Source organism: Eretmochelys imbricata, chromosome 2 (assembly GCF_965152235.1).
Source record: "Eretmochelys imbricata isolate rEreImb1 chromosome 2, rEreImb1.hap1, whole genome shotgun sequence".
Lineage (NCBI taxonomy): Eukaryota > Metazoa > Chordata > Testudines > Cheloniidae > Eretmochelys > Eretmochelys imbricata.
In genome coordinates, this window is record NC_135573.1 from 263,814,400 (window position 1) to 263,835,537 (window position 21,138).

At 48.5% G+C, this 21,138-nt stretch overlaps 1 protein-coding gene across 1 annotated transcript in view; it reads right to left on the reverse strand.

Moving 5' to 3' along the window:
• Window positions 1–19,784, reverse strand: part of MYL3 (myosin light chain 3) — a 36,706-nt gene extending 16,922 nt beyond the window's left edge. Inside the window, exons 1-2 of the mRNA XM_077809536.1 lie at window positions 19,653–19,784; window positions 1,014–1,041 (exon numbers count right to left, since the gene is read on the reverse strand). Coding sequence (XP_077665662.1) covers window positions 1,014–1,041; window positions 19,653–19,784 — 160 coding nt within the window. The remainder of the gene's footprint in view (window positions 1–1,013; window positions 1,042–19,652) is intronic.
• Window positions 19,785–21,138: the final 1,354 nt, after the last annotated feature.

Sequence of the window (21,138 nt, forward strand, 5' to 3'; positions counted from 1 at the left end):
GACTAGATGACCTCTCAAGTTTCTTTCCAGTCCTATGATTCTATTCTATGATCCTATGGTGGATTCTCCATCACTGACTATTTTAAAATTAAGTTTGGATGTTTTCCTAAAGGATTTACTCTAAGAATTATTTTGGGGAAATTCTACGGCCTGTGTTGTACAGGTGACCAGACTAAGATGATCACAGTGCTCTCCTCTGGCCTTGGAATCTATGAATCTATGGCGGCAAAGTGCTAAAGTTGTATGGGGAGGTGGTGTAGCCATGCCAGTATGTCTGTTGGTTTACACTGCATGTCCACTAGGGCGCTCAGCAGGCATAGCTATACCGGCAAAGGCTCTGTAGTGTAGACAAGCCCAAAGAAACATAACCACTGAAAGGACTAACGCTAGCTGAAATAACTGAAACTACCTCAGTTTACACCAGCCGAGGATCTGGCTCCAGACATGAAATTAGGGACAACCCTATTTTGCTTAAGCCCAGAGAAAAAACACAGTTGTGATGTGCCTTTTACTCACATTGGAATACGCTCTCACTGTTAGGTTTTGTGCCCCTGCCTTTAGAGAGAACTTGCCCTGACCAGAGCATTTATCTGTTGCCATGGAATTACCCCAGTGGACTGCTGGCATTATGGGGTAGAAAGCTGGGGTGATATGACAGTTTGTTCAGTGACTAAGGCACTGGCTGGGAACTGGAGATACGGGGGTTCTAGTCCCCACTCTGTCCTGCTGAGTGACCTTGGGCAAGTCATTAGCTCATCTGTTCCTTCCCCCAGCCCCCATTGTCTGTCTTGTCTATTTATCCCAAAGGGGCAGGGATTGTCCTTTTCTATGCGTTTGTACAGGACCTAGCGCAGTAGGGCCCCAATCTCAGTTGAGGCCACCAGGTGCGACCATACCACAAATAGCAAAGCTGTTAATTAAGTATCTTCTTTGTCAAGTTAATTATAAGCTCCAGAGGCTGTGTTCATTCCGCCCACCGCCACCGCCTGGAAAGAGAAGCAAATCCTCCTCACCTTCAATCTGATCGGGCGTGAATTCAAGCTGAAAGAGAGCAAGAAAAAAAAGTCACAGTTTAGTCCCTCTGCTGATGTACTTCAGGGACTGCGATCTCTGACATATGGTGCTGGCTACTGCTGGAGAAATGCTACTTGGCTAGGTCGACCCCTGGTGTGATCCAGTCTGGCACTTCCAATGGGCCTGTGGAAACCCTCTGTGTAGAGAGGGTCAATGTGAAATAGGGTGAGGAAAATAGGGCCCTGCCACTGTCAACCCAGCACCTTTCTCTGCTCTGTTTCTGATCAAGGATTGTTTTATTAAAAAATTGAAAATATGTCCCATTTTAACTCGGATGGATGGAAATCAAAATGTGAAAATATGGCCACTTATTTAGATTACTCATTCAGCACTGAAAATCTGGCCCATAATGCCCAAAGCTAGGCGCTGACTAAATGATTTCACTATTCACTGCTCTTTGCCTCAGTTCCCCATCTGTAAAATGAAGATAATGACCCTGACCTCTTTTGTAAAGCACTCTGAGATTTACAGATGAAAAGCACTAGAAAGATCTAGGGATTATTCTCAAGGTAACTTTTCTTTCCCAAAGACAATATTTTACACCCACTATTACTTGCGAGTGAACCACGGTGTTTGTTTTAGCATGACACTGTTATTTGGAACGAGTCCAGCTTTCACTAGTGTTTTCTCTGCCAGCCATTGTGTTTCTGAGCCCTTTGGGGCAAGGACAGTTACTGATTATATGTTTGTACAGCACCTAGCACAATTAACCTCATGTGGTTGTGGCCTTTGTGTGTGTGTGTGCAGGAAGTTTGCACCGGCATTGTTTCTTGCATTCTTTTAAACAACGCAAACAAGGAGTCCCCAAAATGGAACCAATGTGTTTCTCTTCTACGGCAGGCTAAGGAATTCTAATGTTAATAACGAGGTTCTTAACTAACCAGGGTGGGGCCGGGTTAGGGATTAGAAATGCTGAGGATGGGAAGAGGCCCGGAAACCCATCAAGGTCTGTATCGTGGTGATGAGGTGGCATTTGTGCCCTGCAAGATTTTTTTCCACTCAGTCCTTTTTAAAGCTATTAACACACATTGTGCTGGGCAGCAAAACCCACAAACCCATCGGTTTGTGCACAGAGCTATTCCGTTGCATGCAAAAGCCTGCAGTGCCCAGGCCCATGTGTTTATTAGTGTGAGGTCATGCTCCCTGGTTCAGTAGTCCATGAGCTTTGGTACCATCTGCTTCTTGAAATTCTTTCTGATCTGTGGATACCTGAGGTTCTCCACTGCATAATCCACAGAAGAGAGGATGGAGAGAGAGAAATGTGTGTAGGCAGGGGAGGGGATAGATAGATAGATAGATAGATAGATAGATAGATAGATAGATAGATAGAGATAAAGTGTGTGTATGGGGTAGATATAGAGGTGTGTATGGGGATGGATGGATGGCTAGATAAATTAGATAGATACTAAGTCTGCTCTTAATACTGAGGATGAGTATTATTGTCTGTTCAGTGACCTCTTTAACCTTCCTACAACCCACACCTTCCTCAATGCTCCTTTCCACCTGCTGAACCTACTCCAAACCCTCTCACAAGCATTCTGCTCTGAATTCCCCCCTTGCTGGTCAACCCACACACTAACCCTTCCTCCCACAAGTCCTCACGCCCTCCTCCCTCTTTCCCAGCCATTGAATCCTCCCGCTCCCCTTTTCCCCTGGAAGGCAAACGGGGACCCCTGTCTGGGTCACAGGAGTTCCTGGGCTTGCTAAAAGAATAGGACATGGCTGGAGCAAGATATCATGGGAGTTGCTTGCCTGGGGTGGCCCAGGGGCTGGCCTGTTGTTTGGATTAAGTGCCCTTCCCGATGATCGCTAGTCACACCTTCCGCAGTCATTGTGGAGCGTAAACTCCACAGGGATCCCCGGGCAGCTTTGGTGACTCACAGCAGCCCATGCTGTGTGACTTGCCCCAGGCCCTGACAGAGCTAGGAACAAAACCCTGGTCTCCTAGCCCTGCACTGTAATCTGAGCCTATTCTTCCTCTCCCCAGGCATAAGCGGGTCATCTGAGGTCTGTCCCCATTAACTGGGTTTCATGATTCGCTCTGTCTACATTACATGGTAGGTGATGTATCACCGTTGTCTGTCTTGTTATTCCAGCACTTATACTCATGGTCTGGGTACAGACTAAAGCCCAGATCCTCAAAAGCCTTTGGCAGTTAGGAGCCTAAATACCTTTGAGGATCTGGGCCAAATTTCCTGTGTTTGGGGCAACCACTCAGGGGCGCTGTGCAGGGAAGAAGGGAGGTAGAGCCAGGTCAGGGCTTTAGCCTGCATAGATCTGCCATGCCAGGTACCTCTCCCTTCCAAGCTGTACTCTCTGACCCTTCTCCTCCCTCAGCCTGTGGAGAAGCTAAATGGGGGAGGCTGGCTGCATGGGGAGCAGTGGCTCACTGAAGCTCTGGCAGGGGTCTTCTCGTTGCTCTATGCAGTGACCAGTGCTCTCAGGCGAGGAGGAAGCATGAGGTTCTACCTCCTGTGTGAGAAGCTGCAGGAGGTTGTGGCGAAGGTTAGGGAGAGGGAGGAGAGCAGTACCGCTGCCGGGGCTAGGGTCTGGCTGGTTGACTAGCCTTGCTTAGAGAAGGACCCAAGCTACAACACGTAGCTTCAGGTCTGCTCGGGGGCAGGGTTTCACTGCGGGCCCATCTCTTGTAGGGGAAACAAGAATTCTGTCTTCTGAAAAATGTTAACATGGCCACGTTTGGTTTTGTTTCCACATCAGAACGAGTCTAGCCCTGATGAAAATGTTCATGAAACCACAATGAAAGCCCCGCCCTGTGAGAGGCATTAGCCCAGCAGTGAGCACGCCCTCCCTGATTCAGAGCAAGGTCTTGAACCTGGGTTAGGTTCGGAACTTCAGCTGAGCTGTGGGAACCCAGGTTCTGGCCTATTGGCTATAACGGGGCAGACCAGAGATTCTACCCTGGACCTGAGGATCCTTCCTGACATTTCTGTTGACACTGATACATTTTTGCAAAAAGTCGCAGTTTTGACAAATTTGACACTCTCCGATGGAGTAATCGTTTCTGTAAAAAATTCCCAACCCGCTCTAATCTCTAGCCTGCAGCCACTAGAAGAGAAACCCACAAACCCTCGGGGTGTTGAGGGCTAAACCTAGCAGCCCATGGGGAACATGAGTCTCCAGTGCTCAATCTCCACTTCTGCAGGGCCACCAACCAAAGAGGAACAGGGACCACGTGCTCACACTTTAGTCTCTCCTACACTATGGGTGCTTTGGTCCCGGCCTGCAGCCAAACCACCCTGAGGTCTTTGGGTGGCTGACGAGCAGCAACCCGCCTTGACGGGGATGGCCATCCCCAGCCTCCTCCTTGCAAGCATTCTTTTTCAGAAGAGACTTTTTGAGGGCCTGGGGTCGCTCTTTGTTCTTTTCAATGCTAAGCCAAGTTGGCAGGGAGGCTTCAGTCTGTAAAGTGATAGCCTCTTTCTTTGATTGAGAACATGCTCCTCTTTCTTTTCCATAGCATGGGGAATTCTGAGGCATCAGCAGGAGACGTAGGGCCGCTTTGCAGAAACTGAGACAGTTTCTGGCAACATTCGGCCCCAGAAATGTAAAACATTTTAACCTCACTCTTCCCCTTCAGCAACATGAGCTTGGATTCTCTGACCACTTATTGAAGGCTGGCTCACCTCCTTCTGTCCCCCCCCGCTCCGCCCAACACACACACACACACCACACCACAAGCCTTGCAGCAGATGTTTGTTCAGATGTTCTTAACCAGCAAAGTATTATGAAAAATTAAAAACACCCTTGGATAAATGGCAGGGGAAGCCAAATATTGTGTGTGCTGGCTGCTTAAAGGAGAAGACCATAAAGGGCTGGGCTGGGTAGATGGTGCATTGCAGGAATTACCCTGTAGCTGGGCCTCCAAGGGTATGTCTACACAGCAACCAGACACCAGTGGCTGGCCTATGCCAGCCGAATCAGGCTTGTGGAGCTGTTTCATTGCTGTGTAGACGTGTGGGCTCAGGGCTGGAGCCCCCACTCTAGGACTCTACGAGGTGGGTGGGTCCCAGAGCTCGGAAGTCTACACGGCAATGAAACAGCCCAAGCCAGAGTCCGCTGGTGCAGGCCAGCCAGAGTTTTTTCTTTGCTGTGTAGACATACCCCAGAGTGAATTCTGGCTGACTCAGAATTTCCCGAGAGTCACATAGCAGAGGTCCAGGACTGACTAGGCTATCGAGTCCAAAATATCTTGTCACCCCTAAAGACAGTCCTCTCAGACACAGCCATGTTGCTTTTCCACGGCTCCACAAAGGACTGTAGGAGTGGGTGGGTTGCATCAAGGAATCCCAGGTGGCCTTTGAGTCCCACGTGGATAAAATTGAGAACCTCTGCTCTATAGCCCAGCATTTCTGTCATGGGATGTCACAGTTACAACAGTATGAACCTGCAGTAGTAACCGCACAACCCACAACAAAGCAACACAAACAGCATTGTCACAGTTTCAGGGTAACTGCATCCTTGTTCCCTCTCCATGGTCCACTCCAACAGTCTCAAGTCTGGCGTCAGGCCCCCAGATATGGTGTCTTTGGGCAGGGACAGAGTGGCTCCTTTCTAACCATGCATTTTAAGTCTTCACAGCCTCCTGCCATGTACTGTGATACCCCCAGTGAGCCAGTCTACCCTATAAGCCAGCACCTGTGCATTGCTTTCTCTCTGAGACCAACAGTGACCACACAGCTCTTCCAAAGCAAAGTATATTTATTCTTAGGGCAAAAGCATCACAGAGAAAACAGATAAAACAATAAAAGGATTTAAATGCGCACTAAATGTACCAGGAATTGCTCATCTTTTGCAGTAGGCCAGTGTCCCTTCCACCTCTTCAACAAGGGTTGGGGCCTCCCCGTGGACAGAAGGGCCTGGCCCTTCACTGAATCAAAATGAAGCTCCTGGGTCTGTTTAAACTCAACCTTTTGTACCCAAAGCCCTCTCTTTGTCTCTTGGTCTCTGGAAAAGAGATGAAACCAGTCCCTTGCCCTGACCTGACAGTCAGGTGACAACTTTATAGACAGGCTTAGGTTTTTCATTAATCGCCCCATAGTGATTCCGGGAACCCCCAAATACACCTCACCTGTACTGATACCAAAGTCTATGAGTATTATACAACTCATGTTGCCTGATCCATCTCAATATAATGGCTTTTTGAGATTTTCATGCTTTCAATGTCAAATACAACAAGGTTCCCAAAGGTACTGACCGTGCTTGCAATATCTGTCACAATCATAGAATCAAAGGACTGGAAGGAATCTTGAGAAATCATCTAGTCCAGTCCCCTGCACTCAGGGCAGGACTAAGTATTATCTAGACATACCCTTACAGGTATTTGTCCAACCTACTCGTGACCCTGTGACACTGTGGTGAAAATCCCACAGCGCCGTCATTATGGCTATAACCAGCATGCTGTGGCATGCCATAACGGTTTTAGTTAGGCATGCAACAACTCATTTGCATGCCGTAGCCGGTCCAAAATGGAGTCCTCCATATGGCGTGGACAGAGACCACTCGTCAGGTTATAAACTAGACACACCTATTGGGGTGTTTTGTCCCCCGTCTGGTACTGAGACAAAACCGGAGGTGGTTCTGTCCGGTATGGGACGGGGGACACCATAATGGAGAGCGAGCCACTCTCCCCTGCTGGCGTGACCTCACACACACCGTACATGCAAGGTCATGCTGGTGGGAGCAGCGCAGAGAGCGCTTCAAAATGGCATCCCCCAGGAGGCATGACCTCACATGCACCATGCGTATGAGGTCACGCGGGGGGGGGGGCGGGGTCACACTAGTGGGGGTAGGTTCATATCATTCCTGAAAGTGCCAGTATGTCCGGTATTCCGGGAATGTGTGAGTGGTCACCCAAGCGGCCTGACCATGCCCCTCTGGTGTGTGGGGTCATGCTGTGCCGAGGTTGGTTCTACAAAATGGCGCCCTCCATGGGGGCCAAATGGAATTGTGCCGTGGGCCAGATCTGGCCAGCAGGCCACCAGTTGGACAGCAGCCAGCCAGTCGGGCATGGTTTCCTGGCATACACTAATGCCTCGCCACCGCCATCCTGGCCCCACCAGTCTGACTTCCTGATGCTGCAATGAAGGCCTCCTGATATCATGACACAAATGTCCCAACAGTGCAACCTACACTGGAATGGTGCAACGTGCCCCTGAGGATCCAGGCTCCTTGTAGGTTGAATCAGTGCCTTTGCACTCGACAGTATTAAAATTCCAGCAGGGTAAATCATAGCTAGCCAGCTAGAAATGTCACACTGCCTGGTGTCCTGTGTAACCGCGTCCCTGAATAACTAGGGTCACTCCGTCTCTTCCAAAGAATCGCTGCGATAAAGAATTGGCACGAGAGAGAGAGCTCTGGTTTTGTTTCAGAGTTGGCAATCAACCGGCGTGCCTCTCCCGAAATAATCATCCTGGAATTCAGCCATGGTCTTTAATGGGCCAAAGTGATCCCCTGAGCAAATCATCACATCAGTGGATCTGCCCCTGGGGCATAATTGGACCCATTACTGTAATTTATTATTGTCCTACAGAGGACACTCTTCATTGCAAACTGACAAATATTGTGTTCTGAGTTTTCTTTGTAATCCCAACTGTCCTAGACACTTAGTCTGGATCGAGGAGTTTACTAAAACAATGGGAAGCTCAGACGAAGTTTGCTGGTCGGTATTGTTGGAAATGTGAAAATTGTGATGCCCTTTTCCAGCAACATTTCAAATTATAAAAAGGGAGGAGGATCAAAAATTCTGCTGAACTAGACGTGGGTCACAGCTGCAGAGCTGAACCCAGATCCAAACCTTTCCACAGCTCAGGGGTGCTTGGATCCAGGTATTTGGTTCAGCGCATTAGAGCATCCAGGTTTGAAGGTTGGAGCCAGATGAGTGTGTTCAAACTTTGGCAGTGTTAATGAGGTGTGAACCATGACTGTGTGGTCCAAACTGGGAATTAGGGGGCTGTTTAGTTAATCTGGGAGTTAGAAGCCAGAGAGAACTACACAGTTTGTCTATGTCCAACAGCCTCATAAAGAATGCCCATTGCATTCGTACAGCTGAGTCTGTCCTTTTCTACCTCAAAGGACGCAAATCATTCAGATGAATGGACTGTGGTTCAAAATCTTGGGAAATCCACTCTGTGGCCAAGTTTGGACCCTAAACCAAGTGAATATTCTGCAATTTTTGCCTGTATTTTTCTTTCAGTTTGGGCTCAAACCTGTGATTCAAAATGAAACTCAGGGGGAGGAAGTGTCCAAATCCAGACCGATCCAAGCCCCAAAATTCCTGCTGATGGGAAACCTGAGACTTTCACCACCCCTAGCCATAAACCCTGAGGGGGTTTGCAACTCAAGTCTGTCTCCTTACCAATGTTTTTTCCCCACATCCAACATACACGTGCAAGTTTACTATTGTAAGGTCGCTTCTAAGCACAGTTGTGTCTTTATAGGGTTCTCTCTGTAGGGCATGGATCAGCGTTCACTTTGCACTCCCCATCAGTCCCCGGTCAGGGGAAGCTAATGATCCAACTAGCGGACCAAATTCGGTGATGAATCCTGGTCACCTGCCACCTGAGGCACGTTGTGCAGACGCTAAGAAGGAGGGTTCTCTCTAGACATTGTTTTGTTATGGTAGGGTTGCACACAGGCACTGTTTTGTTCCCAAAGGGTCAGTAATAAGCACTGCTTTTGTGTCCTAGGGCCGGTCATAGGCACGGCTCTGTTATGATAGCATTGTCTGTGAGCATCTGATGGATGGTGGCATTAATATGTGACTATCTGGACGTGCTCATGCACGTCCGTGCTTGCAGGCTTGGCTGGCCGTCTCCGGGGAGAGATCAAGGACTGAATGCCATCGTCAAGTCCAGGCGCCATCCCTCCCTGCACATCAGTGGGGTGATGTGGGGGAGAGCTCGCCCATGCTGCACCTGCTTTAGGGCTGGAGAGAGGCCTTCACTCTCCAAGGAGGTCATGCCGCCACCTCCCTCCAGCTCTGTATTTATGTGCCATTAGCACCCCGCCCAAAGAGCAGCCAGCACCAAGGGGTGGGAGACATAAAGGGCCATATCCTCAGCGGGCGTAAACCAGCACATCTCCATTGAAATCAATGGACCATATCCACAGTTGGTGTAAATCAGCACATCTCCTTTGACATCAATGGGCCATATCCTCAGCTGGTGTAAATCAGCACAGCTCCATTTACATCAGTGGGCCATATCCTCAGTTGGTGCAAATCACTACAGAACCATTGAAATCAATGGGCCATATCATCAGCTGGTGTAAATCAACACAGCTCCATTGAAATCAATGGGCCATATCCTCAGTTGGTGCAAATCAGTACAGCACCATTGAAATCAATGGGCCGTATCATCAGCTGGTGTAAATCAGCACAGCTTCATTGAAATCAATGGGCCATCTCCTCAGCTGATGTAAATTAGCACAGCTCTATTGAAATCAGAGGGTCATAGCCTCAGTTGGTGTAAATCAGCACAGCACCATTGAAATCAATGGGCCAGAGCCTCAGCTGGTGTAAATCAGCACATCTGCATTGAGATCAATGGGCTGTATGATCTGCTGGTGTAAATCAGTGTAGCTTCATTAGACTCAATAAGCTGGCTTCTCAGCTGGTGTAAATCAGCCTGGCTCCACTAAAGCGAATGGGCCAAATCTGCAGATGGTGAAAATGGGTGTAGTTCCCTTGAAGTCAGTAGCTCCTGGACATGGACAGATTTTGTGAATTCAAGAGCTCTATGCTGCTTTTCACCAGCCGAGGCTCTGGTCCTGAGTGTAGAGAGATGCCACAAGTGAATGCATCTGAATCTTCCTCGGGCACTATTATTAGCAGTGATAACACCCGGCTCCCTGTACGTGACCATTCGGTACATGATTCTAGGAAGCAGCCACCTCATCTAGGAGAACTTGGCTCCTGGATGACCACATACCCTTGACATAACTTAACGCTTTCAGTTTAAATTTAGTTCCTCTGATGCCCCCCTCCTCCCTTACCACTCCTTGTGATTTGGAGTACAGGCCAGACAGAGAGAGCAGGGAACAATGCCTTATAAGATGTCTGCCTGCAGCAGGAGATGAAATTACACTCGGGAAGGGATTTTGCTCAGGAACAATTCTAGCGCGGGCTTGTGATTGCATTGTCCCTCTGGCCATATCGCTTCCCTTTCCTTTCCCAGGTTTCTTTCCAAGCCTTGAAACCTGCCAGCATAAAAAAGAAAGGATAGAATTGCTGAGTGTGCTGCCTGGCTCTAGCCCAGACTTGTAGCATGACCTTGGGCAAGTTTCTTGACTTCTCTTGGCCTCCATTCCCAGCCTGTCGGACAGGAGTAATACCTCTCTAGCTCTCCTTTGAGTGTTCATTCCCCTGCCATTGCAGGGTCCTCATGCATGGGTGCAGCTTGGCCCCTCCTGTTTTCCACCTGTGGCACACAATAATCTAGTCTCCTATGGGTCTCATTTCCGTTGCTGGGTTTCATGTGCAGGGGCCAGGTGGTGTTGGTGGCTGATGACATACAGGGCATCTGACTGGATGGTCTGGTGGGCCCTTCTGGACTTAAACTCGATGGCTATGATATAGTGCTAACCATAGGAGGAGGCAATGGGCCCAGTGACTAGACCACTGACCTGGGATATTAGAGATCTGGGTTCTGCTGCTGGGTGACATTAGGCAAGTCCCGTCTCCTCCTCCAGTGACTCAGTTTCCCCATCTGTAAAACAGGGTAATGCTACAGAGAGCTTTGAGATCTACTGATGAAAAGCCGGCATTGGTACTATCCCCATTTTACACATGGGGAACTGAAGCAGAGAGAGGCTAAGTGACTTGTCCAAGGTCATACAGAAAGTCTGTGGCAGAGTCAGGACTTGAACTCACATCTCGGCCTACTGTCCCAACTGACAGCCATTCTTTCTCCATATACTAATATCTCCATTGCCTGGCTGGTCTACTTAGATTGTAAACTCTTGGTGTCAGGGGCTGTCTCCTACTGAGGGCTCAGTTGTGAACCCAACTAAACACCTGCACTGGGAAATCAAAGGGCAAAAGAAAGGAGCCCTTTTAAGCCCGTGTATATCTATCTGCATTGCCACAGCTTGGAAGGAGATAGCAGCCAATGGTAGGCAGGGAGTGGGTGGACCCTAGGCTCTGACCCCCTAATGCGGGGTCAGTAAGCCGTGCCAAGAAAGGAACTGGTATATGGTACTCTCCGAGTCACATTTCAGTCCCTTTAGGTTTTACTGGTTTATGGGTGAAATAAATATTCCATGCCTACTTGCATAATGACAGGTCTCAGAGTAGCAGCTGTGTTAATCTATATTCGCAAAAAGAAAAGGAGGACTTGTGGCACCTTAGAGGCTAACAAATTTATTTGAGCTCGAATAAATTTGTTAGTCTCTAAGGTGCCACAAGTACTCCTTTTCTCCATGCCTACAGTTTGGCTTTTGAGTCACTTGGGAAAAGTTTGGCACTTTGGCTCCAGCATCCTGCATGTATTTAGTTGTGCATTTAACTTAAATTTAATAGAACAGTTATTGCACATTAAACAAATAGTGATTAAAACCACATTTATTGAGGTTTAGCAGCTATGTGAGAAATGCAGATCTTATTACAGAGTTGCTTGGTCTCCGGAGTGTGCTTTTAATAACTCCCTGCACATCAAGACACATTGTGGCTGGGTTTTAAAAAGAATCGATAAGGGAGGGCCAAGATCTGGGAGGGCTAGTGGATAGGGCCCTGGACTGGGAATCAGGAGACCTTGGTAAAATTCACAGGTCAGGTAAAAATTGCCCGTGTGACCTGAGGTAAGATGCTTAAGCTCCTCTGTTCCTCCATTCCTTATCTGTGAAACGGGGGTAAAACTTCCCTACACTTGTAATGATTGTGAAGTGCTCAGATACTACAGTGATGAGGTGAGATAAACATGCAACTAGAGAGCAAATAAGATACTTTGTTGGTGTAAATCAGGGAAGCTTCATTACCAAGGTATATTAGCTGAAGCACAGCGCTCGTCCCCAATCTTCTGACTGGTACCAATAACATTTGTAACTATGCAGACTACGGTAACGAAGATAATACTAAACAACCCTCATGCTTCAAAGCACCATCGACTTGCCTGTGAGGGTCAGGAAGGCATTCTACTCTATTCCCCAAGCCCCAAGTACATTGATGACTAGAGCTAACAGGCTGTATTCTCAGTTAGTGTAAAGCAGGGTAGCTCCATTGAAATTAATGGCCATATCCTCAGCTAGTATAAACCAATGTAGCGCCATTGAAATCAGTAGGCTGGATTTTCAGATAGTATCGCTTCTCTGAAGTTAATCAGCCTCCAACTGACCTCAATAAGAGCTAGATTGAGCCATGCATTCACACCAGGTCCTTTGCAGGAGCAGATTCTGAGCATTATTAGACACGGGTTGTCATTAGATTAATTACACCAGTGTCTTGGTCCGGACACAGCTCTATCCCTGCGTTCCTGCTTTACTGAACATTCCTGTTATGACTAGACCCTTAAAAGCCACAGACCTCACCTAGCTGACACCACCTTGGCAATGCAGGGGTAGCAATCTCAGCACATCCTGACTGAGCTCAGACAACGACTTTAAAGCAAAACCCCCCAAAAAGATTTACAAACATCTATAATGCTGATACTTAGAGCTGTGCTAAACTGTTGTACCAAACTGAGACTCTAAATTCAAGCCAGAAACTATGATGATGAGAATCATATAAGTATGAGAGAGAGAGAGAGAGAGAGAGAGAGAGAGAGAGAGAGAGATGGTTTTGGCTGGTTTTATGGTAGTTTGTACCAGGAGTTGCACAATGCCAAGTTCAGTTTTAAGCAACCCAGGGCCTACTTTCGAAGAGCCCCCAGCTTGAGTTTTGAATGTGCTCTGGGTTTCCTGTGGTTCCATAACCTGGACTGAATTAGTGTAAACGGTGAAAAACATGTGACACTTGAAGGGGTCCCACAGTGGCTCTAATCTCCTGAGTCCAATACAGTTCCTTAACCACAAACCCTTTCTTCCTCTTGACTTTCTGATCCCTCGATCTGCCCTTGTGTATCTAACCTGGCAGCTCTGTCCCTATCTCCCCATCCCTACCTTTCAAAACCAGTCCCTTCCGGGAATACCCCTCAACATTGGGCCTGTTTGTGCTCCAAGAGCTGGAGCAAGTTATGGTGACTCAAGCCCCATCTCTACTTACAAGGAAAGGGCTCGATCCTGCACCCTTTCCTTACATGAGTAACCCCCAAGGAACTGTCAGGTCCAGCCAGCGCTACTGCATACATTTGTTTCCTAGAGTCCAAATACCACCCGCCACGTCAGATAGCGACCAACTCCTGCACAGTTAGTTGCCAGATTCAAGTCAACCCAAGCCAGCTGCTCAGAAGGGAGAGAGGGGGAAAAACGGGCTTTCTCCGATGATTAAAAGCCTGCCCTGCAGTGCCCAGCCTGACGGAGGACGGTCTGTACCTCTGGCTTTACAGGCGCTGTGATAAATAAAGAGCAAAGCTGCCTTTAGAACTGTCCTCTGACTTTCTGGTGTTTCAGTTATCTTTGCTGCTGGGATCCATCCACAAGCGCCAGAGTAAATTACTAATAGGGTATTCTGAGCATGGCATGGGCTGTATTGCCTACATAAAACAGACCCAGTCTTGGCTGCAGGCTCCTGAATGCTGAGGGAAAACTGGCTGGAGGTAATTGAAGACAACAACCCTTTGCAGCAGAGGAGGCTTGTGAGAGGAAACAGAGATTGTGTTGACAGGCCAGATCTGGATTCCTCTTGCTGAGATGCCCCCTCCCTGGGTGTACGCGCTGTGTGTAACATCACACTTTCCTGCCTCCTGTTACAGAAAGGGGACACAACCGGGGGCGGGGGGGGAGGGGGAAGAAAGACCCTTCCATTTATAGAAGACAAGAGCAGAGGGGAGGCAGGCCTCAGCTGTGGTGTATGCCGAGGGTGGCTGCTGGACCCTGATAGAACACTGCTCAAGCCAAAGCCCATTGACATCAGAGGGAAAACTTCAGTGAACTTTGGATCAGGTGCTTTGCCCAGGCCAAAACGTCAGTAAAGACTGCTACTCAAAGACTGCTACTCACAGACTGCGACTCAAATTTCTTTTTGCTCAAACTCCTCAGGGAAAAAAAATCACTTACAGGCAGAGGAAATAAAATTTCAGCCTAACAGGTGATCACTGAACTTACAAGTGTGTGAGCAGAGGGGGCCGTAAGGGAAATTGTTCTGCAAGTATAAATCCACTGGGCAGCACTGGGCACCAGTAATAATAATGGGGGTGATGATTAAAAATATATTTCCTAAGAAAGAAAGAAAGAAAGAAAGAAAGAAAGAAAGAAAGAAAGAAAGAAAGAAAGAAAGAAAGAAAGAAAGGCCAGACTGTAGCTAACCTCTGGAGACTATAAGAAGTTTCCACCTCCTTCTTGGGCCAGAGCAAGCCAGAACCCCAATGAGATTCATGTCTTCTGGCATCCTGAAAGATGCCATGTGCCCCAAGGTGGGTGAGGCCATGGCTCTACCTTTTGCCTAGCCAGAAGCATAATCTCTACCTCTTCAAGGATGACCGTGCCAGTGCCCATGTGTGCAGCATGGCATATCCAAGGCAAATCCCTTCTGAGTCAGGATTTTGGTTGCTACACTCCTCCTGACATTACACAGAGCACCATATAGCCCGTGCAATGGGACTGGGGGAGCAGAGAGGGTGTCTAACTCATGCACTGTTATAACATCATGGAAAAAGTGACACAAATTTGTCCAATTTTCCAGCTTTTCCCAGTGAGGAAATACACAGAGATTAGGTCGCTTCCTTTTTTCTTTCCATCCTGGCCCACAAACTCTTTAAAGAGATGTGTAGGATTCTTCCAGGAGGGAGGAACATGGCTTATGTTTGAGGCCCTGGCTCAGCAAAGTATTGAAGCGCGTGCCCAACTCCAAGCACGTGAGTTGTCCCATTGAGCAAGATTGCTCAAGTGATTCTGGGTGCCCATCTTGCGATGCCAGAAAGGGCCCTGATTCTCAGAACATGTTGAGCAATCACCCTCTGAACCTCACCCTCTGCTGAGGTTCTGGCCCACCATTTGGTAATGATTTAAAGTTATCAGTTGATGGCTGTTGAGTGACTGATATGAGCAGAGCTGGTGGGTCTCAAACCATCTCTCGTGGGTTCATGTCCCATAAGCAACCTTCTCACCTGGCCCTAACTGGTCTCGTCTAAGGAGGGTTCAGCACAGATGCCAAAGAATGACAGCGGATGGAGAATGTATGCAGTGTAGTTGTAGCCATGTTACTCCTATAAATGAATAAAATTCAGTTCTCCTCTCACTCTAGGGAGGACCACGTGGATCAGGGTTAAGGCATGGTAATGGACAGCGTGGAAGAAGCCAGCACTTTTGCTGCCCATTCTGCTCCGTGGAGACAGGGCTCCAGATCCCAGGGCTGCCGATCTGCCAGGTTTCACCAGCCTCCTGAGACTTCAGGAATCCGTCTGTGCCAGGACATCCCAATCTTACTTCCAACAGGTGGATTTTTTCGTGGCAACAGAAGCCCACTTTGCATTTTCTTATGCAATCAGTCCATTCCCCTTTTCAAACGAGCCCCATTCCTCAGCCCCATACACCTGTCACTGGCCATTTAGGATTCTAACTGTGGCAGACTTTCATGTGCCAACATACAAAACACAGACCTACCCTCACAGGTTGAAATCCTCTCGCGTCCCCTACGCACGGATGACCCCCATGCCCTTCCCGCTTCTTGTCCATCTGAGTCTGCCTCTCCTCCACTACCCTGCCAGGGCACAGCACGGGATCTCTGAATGCTCTCCGTGCCTGTGAACTGAACCCATGCCTCTGAGAATGGGTAGGGAACTCATCTTCACTGTCACCCACTGCAGAACCAGCTTCACTCCCTCATGGCTGCAGCAGTCCCGGAGCCTTAAAATCCTTCCTTTCCTGCCAAAAGAGGAAGGGAGCTTTGTAACCAGAAACTCAAGGTTATACCAAGGTGTGCAATCTGCAGGGCAAGAAAGCCCTGCAGGAGAGGTGGGCTTTCAAGGTTCTAGGACAGTAGGCGCCCAATGAAAATAAACTATGCCCATCCCGTCTCCAAGACACGTACATTCGTGAATATTGTTACGATGGGCAGGTGGAATGGACACATCTGCCCAAGCTTCTGGAATGGTGACCATTAGCCCAGCCCTTCTAGCTCCCTGAATAGACCTAGTTGGTGTTGGTCCTGCTTTGAGCAGGGGGTTGGACTAGATGACCTCCTGAGGTCTCTTCCAATCCTAATCTTCTATGATTCTCTGACCTACTCCTCTTGGTCTTTGGACTCCGAACCCCCTGGACTCTCCACAGGCACCACTCTGGGGCCAAATCCTGCCTCAATTTATGCCCTGTGTAATCCATGGGAGCAGAATGCAGGACAAAATTTGGCACCCTGCAACATTATAAGCACTCTACAGGGAGTGAAGGCAGTTTGCACTGTGTGTATAAAGAACCCAATGTTCTGGCTCCAGAACATCTGAAGGACAATTCATCCCTCAGGGGAGGGAGGCTCGGGTGCAGATTTATCAATGCCAAAAGTCTGTGCAGAAAGTTCACGATATTGGTCACAATGAGACAAAATCCAGGGAAGGGCTTATGTTTTTCATGGGCCCAGTCCACTGCCCACCGAAGTAAACAGAAACCTTTCCACTGACTTCAATGTGCTTTGGATCCCATCCAATGTCCTTTACAGTACCAAAGTGTCAGACCCAATCCTGTGCTCCCATCCACCACTGCAGCTCCTGAATCACTCCACTGACTTAAATGGAGTTACTCCAGATTTACACTAATGGAACAGAGACAAGAATATAGGGCCTGATCCTGAACCCATTAAAGTCAATGGCTTTAAAGTCCCATTCATTTCCACAGTGTAAGATCAGGCTTTTAATCCATTATTTATTAAGATAGAAGCTAGAGGTAGAAAAGACCATTTATCTCCGGCCCCGAGAAGCAGAGTAGCTACACTCCCTGTGTGCATTTACTAACGTTTAGCCAGTCTTGTTTTAAATGTGTCAAGTAATGGCTTTCAGTCAGTTCCCACGGAGACCATCCCACAGACTGATAGATCTCATCCCTGGGAAGTTTTTACACTTCCCCACCAAAAAAAATGGCCCTTTTTTCCTTTTATGAAAAATGTTGTATTTGAAAATTCTGGTCTAGGAGGATGGAAAATCATTTCGCTGGCGGAAAGGTGCAGTGTATTTATTTTAAAATGAAAAATCTGCCCACTTGGAAAACTAGTGGCGTGAAACTGTGTTCAGACGTTTTGAAAAGCTGGTGAATTTAAAAGATATAGATATATTTTGACCCGCTCTAGAATGCACTGATGCCCATCTCTCTAGCCTACTAATATGGCTCTCATTACTACAGAATGTGAGCGCCTTGCAGCCTTTAATGTATTGATGCTCAGAACGCACCATGAGGTAGGGTGGTGCTGTTATCCCCATTGTACAGATGGAGAACTGAGGCACAAAGAGGTTAAGTGACTTGTTCAAGGTCCCACAGGAAATCTGTGGCAGAGCATGGACTGGCACCTACCCCTCCCAAGTCCTAGGCTAGACCCATAACCACCATCATTAGAGTCCTTTTATGCTTGTTTGTCCTCTCTCTTACTAGGATGCTCTTACTAGGATGTTCTCCTCTTGCTGGTCCGCCGTTTGCAGACCGTTACGTCTGGGGCCCTTGCTATGTGAAAGAAACCAGAAGGAGGTCCCAGACCAGCTCTTCCTTCTCAGAAACCCTCAGATGAAATATGGGGTCACAATCTCTCCAGGGTAGCAAAGCATCCGCCATGTTCTGCTACTCCGCCTGTGGGCCAAGTTGCTCTGAGCTGAACGAGCACCCCACGTCGGCAGCAGCATGACACATTCACATCCTCTGGCGTTCCCCGGCTCCTTTATTTGCCTTGACTTTTTAACTAGCAAGAAAGGCTGCTGGAGGTGTTGCTCCCCTCCCCGCCCCTCCACATCTGATAGTTAATCAGTGTCTCTTCAGAGAAGCCGGGCCAGGTCCTCAGGTGGTGTAAATCAGCATGGCTCCATTGACCAGTCAAACTATGCCAACGTGCAACAGCTGAGAGTCTGGCCCCATGGGCTTTGTACACCAGCTGTGGATCTGACTCCATTCATTCAAGGGAGTGACACCAATTTGCACCAGCTGAGAGGCTGTTCCACCGCAGGTTTTTTGGCCCCCTCTCCCTGGAATTACCCATTTTCTCACTGATGCCTTAAAATCTTCTGCTCGTCCTAAATGGAAACAGTCCTCGGGACACTTCCCAAGCAACAAGTTGGATCATTATTAAAGCAATGGGCCAGATCCTTGGCATCGTTTTAAACCAGTCAGTGGAAATATTCTGATTTACACCACCTGAGGATCTGGCTCAGGTCCCCACAAGAGTTCGCTGCATGAATTGCCATGGTGGGTCCTTCATTTCCTAGCTCAAAAGCAAACCCTTTGCAAAAGGCAGACAGACCTGCTACTGCCTGATGGCCTCCATCTGTTGTGTAGCCTTTAACGCGCCAACGGTGTGAGAAAGTGCTTCCTAAAGACATCTGTGGGGCTTCTGGATTTCAATCCAGTCCAGAAAGAGCGAAGGGTAAATGTAGCTGCCCTGCCTTCAAATCTTTATTTCTTTCGTTAATTTTGTAGGAACCAACGGGGCAAACCCTCCAGTAATTCATCTCTGACACTGACATTTGGATGCATTCTTGCTCTCTTTCTCAGTCTGGGCCAGATCCTCAGCTGATGTACACAGCCACAGCTGAAGTCAATGCAGCGACACCGATTTACATCAGCTGAACATCTGGCCCTCTCTGTGCTATATAGGAAAGGAAATACACACAAACACAGGCATATGAACACGACTTAACCAAATACTCAAGGAATCAACAGGATCAGCTGTGTAACAGAGCGGATCTAAGAAAGGTAGAATGGAATGAGGCTCATTGCACTTGTTATCCTTTTGGGCAGTCCCTTAAGGCAGCAGGATGCTCAGTATGCATGGACTTTCGCCCGGCTTTCTCTCTGCATACCTAGCATACGTGCACACTGAGGCTTCATATGCCACTGTGTTGTGCTGCTCTTAGAAACTGTGGGGTGGATTTGCTCACTTGCTTTAAGGCAAACAAGTATTTCTTATTGGCATGGAAAACCTTGCAGCATTAGATTTCCCATCCCCGTGTGGAAAGGCGGAAGGGGAGGGATTTGCCTCTAACCGGCGGCAAGAGGATCAAACGTATCCCTTGTCAAATGGAATTCAGCCCTCAGCTTTTCTCTTGGGAAAAGAGAAGCCCCTGGGAGTTCCATTATATTGCTCAACTGCAGATTTGACTCCAAGAGCTGGCCCGAGGGCACAGTCCCTCTGCTGCCCACCTCCCGCAGCAGGACCTGGCCAAGTGACAAAGGGTAGCTCCAGATAGGTTCGGCTCTAACCTCATAATGCACAGAAGGCAACAGCCCTGCTTCAAACAGCCCTGGCCATGCCTCCTGCAGTAGGTTGAAAAGATACCTACTTTGATGTTAGCTGGGTCAAACAGGACTTCCTTGGGGGTCTCCGGCTCTGGTGGTGGTGCTGGCTTAGGTGCTGCCTTCGGTTCCTCTTTCTTTGGTTCGGGCTTCTTTGGGTCAGGCTTCTTGGGGGGCATGCTGCTTTTTCGACTGTTTTACAAAGAGGGAAAAAAAGAGAGAGGGAGAGGGAGAGAGAGACAGAGTAGGGGTGGCTGCTCAAGGATAAAGCAGAGCACAAGTCACTCCTCCAGCGGAGGTCTTTATCCCTGCCAGTCCCTTAATGTCACACATTGTGTCATTCACCCAGCCCATCACATGCCAGGGCCCACAATAGGGGCACTGCTATAAAAGGACAAGACATTTACCCTGCTATTTTAGAGCAGTCCGTTATGGCATTGTTATGAATTAGCACTGAAATGGAAAGAGAGTTTGGGGATTTTAGGCATGAGGTTGGAGCCTGATCAAATTTTTCTGGGGTGTGTGTGTAGGAGAGGGGGGAGTGGATTACACTGCAGGTTCCCATCTCTTTGTTCTGTGTCCAGTGGGCTCTGCCAGGTACCTTTAAAGCTCACCTGTTTCTGAGTGACCAGCTCTGCTAGAAGTGATGGAGCTCTGTGCCTTTGCTGTACAGTATTTAGTTGATTGTCAGTAAAAGCCCTGGTCTACACTGGGGGGAGGATCAATCTAAGTTACACAACTTCAGCTACGTGAATAACGTAGCTGAAGTCAACGTACTTAGATCGACTTACCGGGGTGTCTTCTCCGCAGTGAGTCGACTGCTGTCGCTCCCCCGTCCACTCTGCCTGCACCTCTCGCAGCGGTGGAGTACAGGCGTCAACGGGAGAGCGCTCAGGGGCTGATAGAAGCAATAAATCGACCCCCGCTAGATCGATGGCTGCCCACCGATCCGGCGGGTAGTGTCAACATACCCTTAGTTCCCATCTGAGACAAGAACGGTCTCAATTTTAGATGTCAGCTCTCTGATTCCTAAGAGAGGATAAGGCACAATGGGTCTGTTCACATGGCAGCAAGGCACCCATGGGCCAGCTGACTTGGGCTTGGGCTGCTTAATTGCGTTGAAGACATTGGGCTAGGGCTGCAGCCTGAATTCTGGGACCCTCCCACCCTGCCGGGACCTAGAGGCAGGACTCCAGCCCAACCCTGAATGCCTACACTGCAGTTAAACAGCCCCTTAGCCTGAGCCCGAGACGGCCGGCACGGGCCAGCCGCCGGTTTTTAATTGCCATGTAGACAGACCCTAAGAACCCTGGCACCATACATACAGTCCTCTCCCAAGGGAAATTAAAGGAGCCAAGGTGGCCGGATACATAGCCGGCATTGTTCACACACACAAGCATTCACACTCTAGTGCGATACTAAAAGTCTCTATCGAAAGACGGGTTTCACCATCGTGGGTGAGATTTCCGAAACTGCCTTAGGGACTCAACTGATGAATTAAAAACAACAGGAACTGTGTGCCCCAGTGTCCCA